The 13,921-nt window shown below is 39.4% G+C and overlaps 3 protein-coding genes across 9 annotated transcripts; 2 read left to right on the forward strand and 1 right to left on the reverse strand.

Moving 5' to 3' along the window:
- The first annotated feature begins 1,482 nt into the window (after window positions 1-1,482).
- Window positions 1,483-5,062, forward strand: LOC117616317 (histone-lysine N-methyltransferase ASHR2). Of its 6 annotated transcripts, none has more exons than XR_004584126.1 (3): window positions 1,524-2,917; window positions 4,084-4,199; window positions 4,763-5,062. XR_004584126.1 is itself a non-coding variant. In XM_034345590.1 (2 exons), the coding sequence occupies exon 1, from the start codon at window positions 1,627-1,629 to the stop codon at window positions 2,881-2,883; it is 1,257 nt and encodes a 418-aa protein (XP_034201481.1). In that variant the 5' UTR covers window positions 1,483-1,626; the 3' UTR covers window positions 2,884-2,917; window positions 4,763-5,062. The 6 variants fall into 6 exon arrangements, 4 of the variants coding, with proteins under 4 accessions (XP_034201481.1, XP_034201480.1, XP_034201479.1 ...); XR_004584125.1 differs by having other exon boundaries at window positions 1,524-2,897; XM_034345590.1 differs by lacking the exon at window positions 4,084-4,199 and having other exon boundaries at window positions 1,483-2,917.
- A 1,790-nt stretch (window positions 5,063-6,852) lies between these two features.
- On the forward strand, window positions 6,853-11,467 carry LOC117615508 (heparan-alpha-glucosaminide N-acetyltransferase). Of its 2 annotated transcripts, none has more exons than XM_034344601.1 (14): window positions 6,853-7,139; window positions 7,231-7,601; window positions 8,664-8,801; window positions 8,938-9,019; window positions 9,194-9,270; window positions 9,437-9,543; window positions 9,661-9,775; window positions 9,880-9,996; window positions 10,090-10,181; window positions 10,301-10,367; window positions 10,453-10,531; window positions 10,647-10,738; window positions 10,843-10,986; window positions 11,097-11,467. In XM_034344601.1, exons 2-14 carry the CDS (start codon window positions 7,245-7,247, stop codon window positions 11,121-11,123), a joined length of 1,494 nt encoding a protein of 497 aa, XP_034200492.1. In that variant the 5' UTR covers window positions 6,853-7,139; window positions 7,231-7,244; the 3' UTR covers window positions 11,124-11,467. The 2 variants fall into 2 exon arrangements, with proteins under 2 accessions (XP_034200492.1, XP_034200493.1); XM_034344602.1 differs by having other exon boundaries at window positions 6,968-7,139; window positions 7,277-7,601; window positions 11,097-11,420.
- Window positions 11,468-11,548: 81 nt separating this feature from the next.
- LOC117615509 (UPF0481 protein At3g47200-like) lies at window positions 11,549-13,335 on the reverse strand. The gene is made up of 2 exons (XM_034344603.1): window positions 12,724-13,335; window positions 11,549-12,613 (listed from the first exon to the last, which is right to left on the reverse strand). The coding sequence occupies exons 1-2, from the start codon at window positions 13,279-13,281 to the stop codon at window positions 11,762-11,764; spliced, it is 1,410 nt and encodes a 469-aa protein (XP_034200494.1). The 5' UTR covers window positions 13,282-13,335; the 3' UTR covers window positions 11,549-11,761.
- Between the last annotated feature and the right edge of the window lie 586 nt (window positions 13,336-13,921).

Genomic DNA, 13,921 nt, shown 5'->3' on the forward strand with positions numbered 1-13,921 from the left:
GATCGTATCTTTCACCTAGAGCTTTCCATAGAACCAACGGTTCATCAACCACCACATATTCGCTCTTCAGCGCTTCATGGATGTGGCGGCGAAGAAAGATCATGGCCTTCGCATTCTCTTCAGGTGAAGCATCATTCTCATCTACAATTGTTTGTCCGAGGCCATTGGCTCGTAGATGAATTTTGGCATCCAGGACCCATGATAAATAGTTGTCCCCGGAAAGGTCCAAGGCAGCAAACTCTAGTTTTGCCAAATTTGCCATCCGAAACTTTAGGCTCGGGATCTGGGACATTAAGCCACTTATTAATAGGAATTTCAGGCCCTCATTATTCAGGTATATTAATTGATGATAAAAATAAAGTGCTATGAATTTGCTGGTATGGACGATAAACCCGCACCATACCTTAAATAAAATTAAATGTGCGGTAAAGTAAATTCATAAAGTAAATTGCTTGCTGTATGGACGTTAATTCCGCACCATACTTTAAATAAAAGTAAATATGCGGTAAAGTAAATTTATAAAGTATGAGGGTTAATTCCACATCATACTTTAAATAAAAGTAAATGTGCGGTAAAGTAAATTCATAAAGTATGAGGGTTAATTCCACATCATACTTTTAATAAAAGTAAATGTGCTTGTATTGGCACTAATTCTGCTCCATACTTTTTAAATAAAAGTAAAGGCAGCTGTGTGGACGATAAACCCGCGCCACACCTTTAAATAAATATTGCCGTATGGGTAATAAACCTACTCCATACCATAAATAAAATAAATGTGGGGATAAAAACCTCCACCTAATATATATGAAGTGCATAATATATCATATATTGTGGGCAATATAACTGCGCCACACTATTCAAGATATAATAGATGGGTTTTAAGATCACACCATCATTTTATTACAATAATTTGTGTTACAACGCGATGGGTAAAAAAAATTACACCACCATAAAATAACAGGATGGGGTATAAAAACCCCGTCATTCCAAATTACGTTACAAAGAAGTAAATTAAACAAGCATGGATGAAACAACATAAAAATTGTGAGAACACAAAAAAGAAAGTTTGCATGTCGTCGTAGTAGTAAAGTGAGAGTAGACATATGACAGAGAGGAGACAGAGAAATAACCAAATAGTGTTGAGTTGGGAGGAATTCAGAAATAAAAAGGAGAGACTATCGTGCTGATAACATGTTATAAAACTAAAATAGACTTTACACTGACAGAATTTCTCCTCAGATAGACTTTACTCTTTCTCTTCTCTCTGACTTTCACTCTATTCTCTTCTCGCTTTCGTGTGTGTTTACAAGCAAATATAATGCCTATTTATAGGCAAAGCAAATGAATTTTAAGGGAGACATAATGATTTCTCCCCAACATCATAATTCCATCTTTTAACTAATACCATCTAGCTTTATCTACGTGGGCTTTACTTCTTTATAACACTAAATTAATTTTAAGGTTATTTAGCAGTATTCTTAAAATAACCTAAAGAAGAAGGAAAAGGAGGAGGACAAAAAAAAACGGGGAAGTGGGGAACAAAGAGGAGGAGAGAAAACCCTAAAAAAACGGCGGTGGAACTCTCCGAGTATCTGAGACTGAAGCGTCTGAGAAGCGTAGACGCAAATGGAAATGACAAAAGACTTATTGAGGGTAACAGAGACAGAAGGGAGAGGGAGGGCGTTGGTGGCGGCTCAGCCACTGAAGGGCGGTCAAATCGTTCTCAGAGACTCTCCAATCCTCCTATACTCTGCTCTTCCTCTCCTCTCTCCTTCTCTTCACCCTTACTGTAACCACTGCTTCAAAACCCTAAAGCAACCTCAACCTCAAGCTGCTGGTTCTTCAGCTTGTGTATGTCCATGGTGTTCACACCATGCCTTCTGCAGTTCCAATTGCCTCTCCTCTGCTCTCTCCTATTCCCACTCTCCTTGGGTCTGCCAAGCCCTCCGCCGCCTCCGCGACTCCCCTTCCCCTCTCTCCGGCCAACCGCTGGAGCGTCAGGTCCAGGTCCGCTTCCTCATCGCCGCCTACAACCTCGCAATCGTTTCCCCGTCCAATTTCCACATGCTCTTGTCTCTCCAGGGCCAGCCAGAGGACTCGGCCGCCGCCGACACCACCGCGGCTGCCCACTTTCTGCATTATCTCATCTCTTCCCTCTGCGCTCCTCCTCCCGCTCTCCAAGAGCAGCAGCTGTTTTCGGCGGAGCTCTCGGCGGCTCTGCTGGCCAAGGACAAGCTAAATGCCTTTGGATTAATGGAGCCCTTCTCGGAAACTTCGCAGAGGTCCAGCAGAGCCTACGCCATTTATCCAAAGGCTTCGTTCTTCAACCACGATTGTCTCCCCAATGCCTGCAGATTCGATTATGTCGACGCTGACGGCGACCGCAACACCGATATGGTGATCAGGATGATCCATGATGTTCCGGCGGGAAGGGAGATTTGCTTGAGCTATTTTCCGGTGAACCAGAGTTATTCTAGCCGGCAGAGGACTTTGGCCGAGGACTATGGGTTTGCTTGTCAATGTGATCGCTGCAAGGTCGAAGCCAATTGGTCTGATAATGAGGAAAACATTGAGGGTGAGGAAGAAGCAGAGGGCATGGACGAGGAACAAGACCAGGAAATGGAAGCAGCCTCAGAATCAGAACCAGAGTCAGGTAGCGACATTGAAGAAGCCCAAGCCCAAGTGGAATCTGATTTCCCACACGCCTATTTCTTCCTCAGTTTCATGTGTAATAGAACCAATTGCTGGGGCACTCTGGCCCCCTTGCCCCCAAAAGATGATGGAACTCCTTCTAATGTCATGGAATGCAATGTCTGTGGCAACCTGAAGAAAGATGAAGAGATCAGTGGTCATGATCATGATGGGCTCTCAATCGATGGCTAAATTAACTGCTCTCTTCGTTGCTTGCTGGCTTTCTGTAAGTTTCACTATCTTTTTTCTACATTGACATCACTTTTTTGCTTTAAGTAGTTATTGTAGGCTCCAGTTCAGTTCTATAATATTTTTATTCAAATGCATCTGCTGTGAAGTGAATAGTTTGTAGTTTTGGGTTTTGGGTTTTGACCCTCAATATGCATTTGCACCTTTTGATGACTTGTGACCAGACCTCTCTCACCAGTTCAATTGCTATGTGATACCTTGCTTGTAAACTTCTTTATTACTGAAAAAGCTTAATTGGTTGTGATTAGGATTCTCCTATAAGATAATGACACTTACCAAAAATGAAATAGATGCATTACCGAGCAAGCATGTTTAGTGATCCTCTGTTTTTGTCCTTGCTAGGCAATTCAAATTTATCTGACACGATTCGTATAATCTCTGTCTCATCCACAGCATCCTTAGCAAAATGTGTGGGGTTATTTGTGCTGTTGTTGCAAGATCATTTATTTATCCGTAATTAGTACAGGTTCAGACCAAAATTTAACTATGATAATGTATATGAAGAAAAAGTTTAAAACGTCTCTGTTTAAACTAGTAGAACAGGCTGAGAGGCATGGTAACCTGTTCTGAATGTGTTGACATTTCGGCTCTCTTGACTAGAGAGATACTTCTTCTCTAGTTATTTTTCTCTTCAGGATTCTAGAGGGAAAATCATAAAAGAAAACAAGCAAAGAAAAAATAAATCATTTGTCATATCTGGTTGCCAGTTAATAAAAGCTTCCTAATGATAATTGGGAACGTGGATTTTGTCGGTGAAAATTGACAGAAGGAAAGCTTAGACTTCCTGTGTCTGAATTGTGTACCTAACGATGTAGTAGAAGAAGTTTGAGTAAAGAGTACTTACTTTAAAAAAATAGCAAGAGCCAATACTTTTAAGTGGAAAACAAAGGCATGCTTTCTTTGGCAACAAGGTGAGACATACAGCACATATATGTATAAAATTGATATGATCATGTGAACATGTATATCATTCCAGGATTATCCAACTTTTTGCAAAAGGCTAATATAGAATTAATGGATAAGACTCGGATAAATGGTAATATTCTGATTACAGACCATGCTTCTATGGAAATCAAGATGATTAAATGCATTAACCCTATATTAGGTATATGCTAAAAATACTCACTGAATGTTTGGTCACAGGCTTCAAGAGATCAAAAATTGGTGCACCATGATCCTCTCAGTTAAAGAAATCATAAACAGCCTTAGAGGTTTTGGAGGTTTCTTTTGCAGTGGTTACGCCTCTATCTATGCGATGGGTAAGCTGGCATATTCTAGTTCTCATTAAGAGATATTATGACCTAATGATTTCTGTGGGTGGATTGTTGTTGCCTGTGCCATAGTCTTGTAATCTAGGAAAAGTTTGTTTTCCTAAGTCAGAGCCAACAGCTTCTTGGTGGAAATTCTAGACTTGATACCAAACTGGGTTAGGAAAGCTTAGTTTTGTCCAAGGTTTGGTGACATGCGGGATTACAATGTTGACTTTTGGTAATAGAAGTTGTATGACAAAGGGTCGTTAGTTTGCATGTTGTTTAAGCGTGTCTGCATAAGCTAGCTGTTTGGAATTGTATTTATCATGTAGAAAAGGTTATGCTCACACATTCTTTGGCTTGAAACATTACCATGCTATCACCAACAATATGGTGATGCTTTTCCCCCCTTGTTTCAAGTCTGTCTGCAGCATTGGCCTGCAAATGCCCTCTCTTTCTCTCCCTGAGAGTGATGCTTGAAACAATCTGTCCAAAAAAGTACCAACCATATTCTTATTTCCTCTGATAGAGCTTACTTTTAATTAGAAGTTAATCTTTCTGTTCAATTACAGAAGCATTTGGTGAAACAGTGGGTGGCAATCGCCAACAGCAATCATTCAAAGTGTGTGCCCCGATTACGTGGCGGGATCATATGCTTTAGGCAGTAAGATTTTGCTTTACTCAAAAGAAACTCATGGCAATCAATCCAATAGCAAGCAAAGAGGGAGTGTGGACAAAGCACTACCAATTTTATGAAGCTAAAAGAAAAAACCACTGATTGGAAAATTTTCCTGTTTTTGTTGTAATATGCGTTATATTTGGTTTTGGTAAACCCACTAGCCCCTCCTTTAACTGCTCCAACCTTGATCGAATCTAATACGTAGACACCTTCCTAATCACTTTCACATTATACGGTGGCGATGGTGAATCAGCCCACTAAGTGTTTGGAGTTTTGGACCCCCACCATGCTTATTTGCATACCCAACCAACCCCAATAGTTTTTTGAGGAAGGAAATAGGTAACATAATAACATGCTTCATATTATTCTTTTTTTATCACCGCCTTGCTCTCAACACCCTCATGTTGGTTCCAGCTTTTAGGCACAAAACCTAACTTACAGAGGTAACTTTTCTTTGTGTTTGTCTCTACGTGCGCAATGCCCTGCAAAAGAAATTAGGAATATTGCATTTCAAGACGTCATGAAAGGTGGCCCTGGCAATGGCAATGGGATGGGCTTGTGGTTTTTAATTTTTACCTAATTTAATCACACGTAGGTGGTTGTTATTGGGATATGGTTATTTAGTTTTGATGGTCGGAATGGAAGTCTCACTGTCCTGATCAACTGGCCTATTAATCTAGCGTCTTATCTAGCTGGCGTTGCCTATTGAGGAGAGTAGGAGAAGGAGGAGGTGCTAAATCTTTGGAATTTTTTAAAACCATGCAAATTTATGAGTGGGCCGGTTTGCTTTGCGCTTATCTTTACCCGTGTCCTGCCCATAATAAAGAATATGGGAATATTCGAATTTCTTCTTGCTTTCTTCTTGCTTTCCGTTCCGTCTGTCTCTCTCTGTCCCTTTTATGATTTTATCTCTCTCAGCCTGATCACCTGTCCAAAGCAAAGGAGCTAGCCAGCCATCCATTACTGAATTTGAACGGTGAACGGACACATAACCCGTAAAAAGAATAAAAGGATTAGGGGAAAAGATAATGGTGAACATATGCAATTCAAGCCCGCCCTTCATCATACGTTTTACCAACTTAAAAGCAGTAGATTCCGAACACACCAATAGCCGCAACTTGAGCACTAATAAATTTGGCTATTGCCATAAACATAAAGTTATTATTCAAATATTCATCCCCATTAAATCATTTGATTCTCCTTCTTTTCGAGTAAGATTTTTATTTCTTTTAATTCACATATTTAAACCCAAAAAATAAAGTCAATGTTATTTAGCGAGGAAGTCAATTAATCTTGGAAGGAATTGGGAAGCTTGTACGAATTAAATACATATATATATATATATATATATATATATATATATATATACGTTTGTTTATGGAAAGAGAAAAAAAAAACAAAAAGGGAAATTTGGAGGGTCAGATTCATGTACGATTATTCTAGAAATAAAAAAGTTGCCACAAATCAGGGCAAAAAATCTGGGTGAGCTGAGCCTGCTGTATGCAAAGCTGTCTCATGCAAGTAAAAGCAACAGCTTCAGTTGTGGTTGTGGATATGGCTGTGGCTGTGAAGGCCAGGAATTCATGTTTACGGCGCCTGGCGCCATGTGACTGGGTGCATGCAGATCGAGGCTGACAAGTCGGAAACAATTCAGGAAACCAATGTCGAAAGAGATTGTGAAAATCTAAAAACCCAATGTCGACATTTTGAGATAGTCATGTTTCTGATGTGAGATCGTAGCCGTCAAATGTAAATGACGAGGCCATTGGGTTTTATGTACCACTTGGAGTCGGAGGAGAGTGTAGGAGTAGATGGACTCGGACGCAATTGTTGTTGTCAGACGGAAAGCGAGGGGGATACAGTTGGGAGAATTGGAGGGTAAATAGGGGCAAAATCGAGGGATCAAAAACAAATATCTTATGCCTATATAATAAAATAATAATAACAAATATCTGTTTTTTTTTTGTTGCGATGGATGGTTATCTCCTGAACCAACAAACCCATACCTGTTGTAACTCTTTCTATAAATATACAAATTATATTCCTTTTAGGATTTGTCAATAAAGATATATAAAAGCAGAGACACAGAGAGAGAGAGAGAGGGGCAGAGGGGCAGAGGGGCAGAGGCGCAAAAGAGAAACCAGAAGAAAGGAAGGAGAAGGTCATCCAGCGACTTGGGGAGCATTTACAAGTGCTGCAGGGTGCCTTCCCCCCCTTCCGGCTGCCAACAACAAACGCAGAAAAACAACAAGGCGGATAAGGAAGATAAGGTGAATATTATTCATATCTGGTGTCCACCCAATTCGGGTTTTGTTGTCATTCGTCAATTTTATCTCCATATTTTTTTTATTTTGTATATAGCCATTTACATTTACATGCACAAACGCATGGTGTTGGTCATGATAAGGGCAGGGAGGAGACAGGGAGATATGGCGGTGTACGAACCTATTAAAAGATACGATCATGATGATGAAGAACGTGGTATGACGGATCCTATGATGATGAAGAAGAACAACATCAGTATTGATCATGATGAGGATGTTGAGATGGCCATTCACCACATATCCAAATCGACATCCGCCTCTTCCGCCGCCGCCGCCTCCGGTGGTGCCGCTGCTTATAAGAATGTTAGCCATGAGGAAGCGGCAGCGGCGCCGGCCTCATTGCCTTCGAAGTTGCGGCAACAGCAACGCCTTGTTTCCCTCGACGTTTTCCGCGGATTTACGGTTGCGGTACGTAACGTCGTCTACTTTCAGCCTCCTCTTTATGTTTCTGCTGCTTTTTTCATATTCCTTATCTTTCAAAACCCAGAAAAATTAAAAACGAAAACAGAAACAAATTTTAATTAAGGGAAATTCGTTCGGCGATACGGCACCGTATCAGTTTTCCTCCTTTTTTGCATTTTTCTTGTTTTCTAAGTAGAGGAGGAGAGGGTTTAGGTTTGCTTTTTTCTTAGTTTATTTGTAACCGTCAACAAAAAGTATGACTGATGAGTCGTGACTAATGACTCATAAATTTTTATTTTTTTTTATTATTATTAACCATAGTACCGATGTTTTTTTATTTATTTATTTTTTTGACCTATCGTCTATTTTGTAGATACTTAAAATAGGAAAAGCCCAAACTAACTCCGTTAAAATAATAAGATTGTTAGATTATTGTAGGTCTGAAGAAATCAAGGATCATCGGATCCAAAATCAAGGAAACAAAATAGCAACTCTTTCCGTAGAGAGAGATTCTTTAGTGCGACTGTCGTGGCACATTTCGGGTGATTTGGTTGCCGGACTAAAAAAAAATTGCATATCTTTTATGTTCTTTCCTTTCCTCCCAATCCAACACTCAATGATTTGTTTTCTTTTTCAAATCGTTTTTAGTCTTCAAAGTAGATCTCGGTTCAAATCTACAAAGATCAGATGCAATGTAACGCTTTACCCAAAAGAAATCATGATGTGCCCGACATTGATTATGGTACCGATGTACATTTGTCAGGTGCACCGACATTTGCAAAAAGCTGTTTCATCACTTGCTTTTTGTATTGTATTTGAGTGACTAGGATGTCCCCCCTGCACGTTAATATATAACATCTGCTTCTTCTTTTTTAATATGACATCTATGGACCAATTAATGGGTTGCTTAATAAAGTCTTCTTCGCCCGCGGTTATATATGTGTCAAATTATGATTCGCAAGAAGTATAACTCGATTCAATTCTTTTTATCATTTAATTTGTTTTTGGTTTGTAAATAAGATGTTGATTTTCCATAATTATAATTTATATATGGTATTATTGGTGCAGATCATGATATTAGTGGACGACGTTGGTGGGATCCTGCCTGCTATTAATCATTCACCATGGAACGGTTTGACCCTTGCAGATTTGGTCATGCCATTTTTTCTCTTTATGGTTGGTGTTTCACTTTCACTTACCTACAAGGTACACCATATCTCTCATGCTCTTCTGCTCCCCTTAATTTGTTCTTTTACTCAATGAATGTTATAAAATGTTCAAAGGGGTCATTGTTTTAAGAAGAAGCAAAGCTAACCAAAACGTATTTGCGTTTCCTGTACAGAAAATGTCATGTGGAACCGTTGCGACTAGAAAAACAGTTTTGAGGACACTGAAGCTTCTAGCATTAGGCCTTTTCCTTCAAGGTTAACTACTAAAACATGCCAAATTCTAAGCATTTGATGTATATCCATTGATCATGAAGACACAAATAGTTTAATTCTATATGTTTAGTGTAAAATCATTTTACTCTGCAATGCAAGTTTTTTTTGCAATTATATGCTTCTGTAAACTAAATGTACAGTGTATTTTGCATCCAGGTGGCTATTTTCATGGCATCAAGGATCTAACATTTGGGGTGGATATTGAACAGATGAGATGGATGGGCATCCTACAGGTATGCTATATATCAGTAGTTTTAATTTCATAAGCTGTGCATTTTGCCTGGTAGATTAGTCGAAACTTCGGGAGAAGAGTTAGAACTAATTTCTCTATGGTTTTCAATTTCATTTTGTTGTGTCTATATTAGCTCTTAAACACCAGTTGCCTTGTTTGTTTTCCAGAGAATTGCAATAGCTTATTTTGTAGCAGCTTTGTGCGAGATTTGGCTAAAGGGTGACGATAATGTCAACTCAGGACGTTCTCTGCTCAGGAAATATCGATTTCAATGGTAAGTTATATTTTTTTGCAATCGTATCGTAGTGCCTACTTTTTGTTTTTTCTCTGGACCATGATAATACTTTGTACATTTGCTCAATTTTGAACAATGTCTGGAACCTATTCTCAGGTCGGCAGCATTGATAATCACTGTGCTATATCTGTCACTCTTATACGGCTTGCATGTTCCTGATTGGGAGTACCAAATTCCTGGTGATTCCTCCTCCGCACCAAAAACATTTTCAGTAAGTTTTGATCATTTGTTTTTTAATTGTTCCCTGATTTCTTCAAGTATGATTTTCTTTAAAAATTATGCGACTGGTGTTTCTAACTCATCTCTCTTTGGAAGGTTAAATGTGGAGTACGGGGTGACACAGGACCAGCATGTAATGCTGTTGGGATGATTGATCGTAAGATATTGGGTCTTAGGCACTTATATAGACGACCAATCTATGCACGAACAGAGGTTAGTATCTATTTTGTTGGTTAAGTTCATTTACTTTTGGTGTTCCTCACTTTCATTCCTAACAATTAGTTTAAAATTTTGTTATTTTTACAGCAATGCAGTATTAACTCCCCCGATAACGGCCCGTTACCTGCCGATGCTCCTTCTTGGTGTCAAGCTCCCTTTGACCCTGAAGGACTTTTAAGGTGTGTTAGCAATTTCGATGCGCATCTTAGTATGTGTAACTTCATTGGAGAATCCTATTGCATCACAATGTGTAATTGCTTTGTCTTAATTTTGCGAAAACTTACTTTCATTGTTGCAGTTCCATGATGGCTATTGTTACCTGCTTGGTTGGTTTGCACTATGGACACATTATTGTCCATTTTAAGGTGAGAAAGCTTCATATATCACAAGTTTTATCTGTTTTGTTTTCCTCAGCAAAGTGTCTCTAACCATTACCCCCTCTAAATGCAGAGTCACAGGGACAGAATCCTGCGCTGGTCTATCTCATCCTCGTCTCTTATAATCTTAGGCCTCGCCTTGGACTTATTAGGTATGTGATTGCTATACAATTTTGTTATAATATATAAATGAGTCTTCTGTATTAATAATTGAAGTTGCCGAAATTTTTTTTATCATTAAATTATCTCCTTCATTTGGTTTTTCAGGCATGCATATAAACAAGCCTCTTTACACATTCAGTTACATGTGTATCACAGCCGGTTCTGCTGGCATTCTCTTTACTGCAATTTACTTGATGGTAGGATTTCTAGTCTTGTGATGGGAAAGAGACATTAAATTTTCAGTCTGCTTAGTTTTCTCTTCCTCTTCTTCTAAGTTGATAACAAATCGGGTTTTCCACAGGTTGATGTGTGTGGCTACAGGCGCCCAACTATTGTGATGGAGTGGATGGGAATGCATGCATTGATGATTTTTGTGCTTGTAGCCTGCAATCTCTTGCCAGTTATCATTCATGGATTCTATTGGGGGAAGCCTCAGAACAACATTGTAATTCCTTTCTCTGTTTCTTGTGGTGTTAGATTTTATTTTCTCGTGCCAATAAAATGTTGAGTTATCTAGTGGTATTGTAGTCTCATAATCTACCTTATCTCTTGCAGCTTAGCTTAATTGGAATTGGAAAATGAATTGCTTAAGGGCAGCTCTGTTGGGTTATATGCGTTGCGCCGCACAAGTGCAGTCGATTTCTATCTTAGACTGTGGACCTAAATTGTTCGACCAATTTTGGTTCTTGCATTTTGAGATAAGAGAGAAGGTGGAGTTGGCCTTGATAGAGACCCCGGCAGGCAGTGTTTCCCCCGCTCTCCTTACATGTACAGATTGGAGCTTCTCTACAGAAGGTGGTATAGGACCAAGCTTTCTTTATGATTTATGAGGCTTGAAAAACGTGTGGAGATATTTAAAATTGGGGTATTTTGTAAATATCAATACTTTTATTATTACAATAATTATTTATACGATCTTTGAGAAATCTTTTTCTTGCAACATGTCTCACGGATGAATATATTTGTATAGAAAATAGACCCAGCTAGCTTGTTTGTTTTGCATTAGTGTGGAACCTACTAGTTTATTGAAATGAGTCTTGTCCTTCGTCTTCTCAATTCTGTGGGGAAGAGCATTTTGATCTATAAGAAGGTCAAGATTGCTGGACATCAAACAAAGAATTCAATTAACCAATAGGCAAGATGAGTAAGGAAAAGAAACTGTGGATGAAAACAACCTCCAAGCCCCACAGATGATTGCTGGAAAGAAAATTATGAAATCCTCATTTTGTAAGCATCCATCCAACGGAAATAAGAATAGGAAGTATAAATTTTGATGGTGAGGTGGAGCATGCATGGTTTGAAGAAGCCACATGGGGCGGAGGCACAGGTAAACATGTACAGGTGGGAGGAGAATCATTTGGATAGTAGTAGGGAATTATGGAATATCCAGTCTGAGCTATGGTGAGCACAAAAAGGAAGACGCCGGCAATTAGAGATATAACAGCCCAGGGATTTCTGAAGTAAGTATGAATAAGATTGGCACGCCACTCGTTCCAAGGCTTCCGGCAGTAATGATAGACCTTCTTATGTACCGCATCGAGGCTGCTTTCTGGGTCCAGTGTTATGTCCTTGGAGAGTGAGTTGAACAGATTAGCAACCGCTTTGTCACTTCCTAGAGCATTTTGGACGATACCTTTGGAGTGTAAGAGGGCAACATCTCTAGCATTGTCTATGATGTTGTCCATGAAGAATATATAGGATGTCACCTCATTGCCTGCCCCAACATGGAAGCGCTCAAATGCTATCAGATTCAAGAACATCGACTCGGTGGTATCATCCACAATAATGACTGGGAGCCTGAGGATTCCCCCAGAGAATGAGATGTCTTTCAAGCTACCAGTTCTGCTTTTCTTGAATCTTATTCCGGCTTCATTAAGCTCTGTTGCAGACCAGATAATCACATCGTGACGATTCACGGGCACTGGTGGGCGGTGACCTGTTTTGAACTGGGGCTCTGACTGAAGCAGGCTTTTCCTATACACATCCAATACGTGCAAACATTTTCCCATGTTGGAGGCTGATGTGCCAGAGTAGTAGAACTTGAGCAAGAGCCTGGTCACGGACAATTCATCCTGTGTAAAACAAAGTAGACATTATTGAAATAATTAAAATCAAAATCAACAACTACTTAATTACTCAGTCGGCACAAGAAACTAACAGTGGAGGATCCTGACTCTTATACCTTATTGCTCTCCACTTCCACCAGCTTGTTGAGAACCAGCATTGGCAACTGGTTCTCAATCATTAACATGTCGCGTTTGATGTATGGTATGATATGGAGCTTCCCATGATTGCTGAAGACGGGATCATTAAGAGCATAATCATCCAATATATTTGAAGCAATACGCACGACCTCCAGCATGAAACAGCCATCCAGAATCATTAGTTGCAAGAATCTTGCTGTATCATCTTTCCACCCAGGATCAAGCTGATCATACGAGTCCTTCAAATCTTGCACCACTTCAGTCAGTGCATTGACAAACAATTCAAAAGGTTTCCCACATCTCTTCAGGAAATGAAGAAGCGCACGGTGCTTGTGCACCTCTGTTGTATTTAAATGATCGAAATGGTAAGGACCGAAGGTGGCTACCTGGGGCTTGTAGGCCTTCTTGTTTATGTCTGTGATGCTGACTGGTAATTTGTAGATTGACCCCTTGCTCCAGTGTTCCTTCTCTGTTGTAAGACCTTCCATCTTACTGAGCTCTTCATTAACTTGAATAACCCATTTCATGTCTGCCATCGCAACCTTCTGGTTGGAGCTCAACGGTTCGACAGGCTTGATACACCTAAGTTTGCTTTATTCCTTTTATATATGCCTGTTTGAAAATCAGAATCAAATCTCCAGTTCCATACAATGTTTCCAATCTCTTTATTCGTGCTTTACAAACAAGATATCCGGTCAGTAGACAAACTAAATTAGCAAAGCATAAAAACCAGTGATTTGTTTAATTGGAGGCTTTCTTTAAAGCTCAAGTGATCAGGAAGGAATTCCCATAAACTACAGAGACTGAAGAACAACACTACCTCGGTACTACTGTACAACATTCCTTTCTTGATGGAAGTAAAAGTTCCAGTCTCAAATTCTTACCCAAAAATTTAAAAGAAAATAAAAGTCTCAGTCGGAGAGCGATAAGGCCGATGTTAGTAGTGTGACATGATTCCTTCCTTGAACACCAAGTTTCAACCAGCTTTACAGAATTTTTAAATGATACATTTTCCATAGTAACATTGTTTAAGTTTTCTCACAAGTTGAAGGACAATAAGAATTGCATTGTCAAATTTGAAATATGAGTAAAACAGAGTTACCCAGATACAAAAACAGGGTCAAAAACATTAAACAATGAAAATGGAGACCCGATTTAAAAAAAAAAAAAACATAT

The sequence above is a fragment of the Prunus dulcis genome, chromosome 1, assembly GCF_902201215.1.
Source record: "Prunus dulcis chromosome 1, ALMONDv2, whole genome shotgun sequence".
Classification (NCBI taxonomy): Eukaryota; Viridiplantae; Streptophyta; class Magnoliopsida; order Rosales; family Rosaceae; genus Prunus; species Prunus dulcis.

Excerpts from the sequence above, each read along its gene's own strand:
- LOC117616317 (XM_034345590.1), top strand. The coding sequence starts at position 1,627 with ATGGAAATGACAAAAGACTTATTGAGGGTAACAGAGACAGAAGGGAGA.
- LOC117615508 (XM_034344601.1), top strand. The coding sequence starts at position 7,245 with ATGCACAAACGCATGGTGTTGGTCATGATAAGGGCAGGGAGGAGACAG. Across the intron at positions 9,020-9,193 it reads ATTAGGCCTTTTCCTTCAAG|GTGGCTATTTTCATGGCATC; the intron begins GTTAACTACTAA and ends TTTTGCATCCAG. Across the intron at positions 10,532-10,646 it reads CCTCGCCTTGGACTTATTAG|GCATGCATATAAACAAGCCT; the intron begins GTATGTGATTGC and ends TTGGTTTTTCAG.
- LOC117615509 (XM_034344603.1), bottom strand. The coding sequence starts at position 13,281 with ATGGCAGACATGAAATGGGTTATTCAAGTTAATGAAGAGCTCAGTAAG. Across the intron at positions 12,614-12,723 it reads TGGAAGTGGAGAGCAATAAG|GATGAATTGTCCGTGACCAG; the intron begins GTATAAGAGTCA and ends TGTTTTACACAG.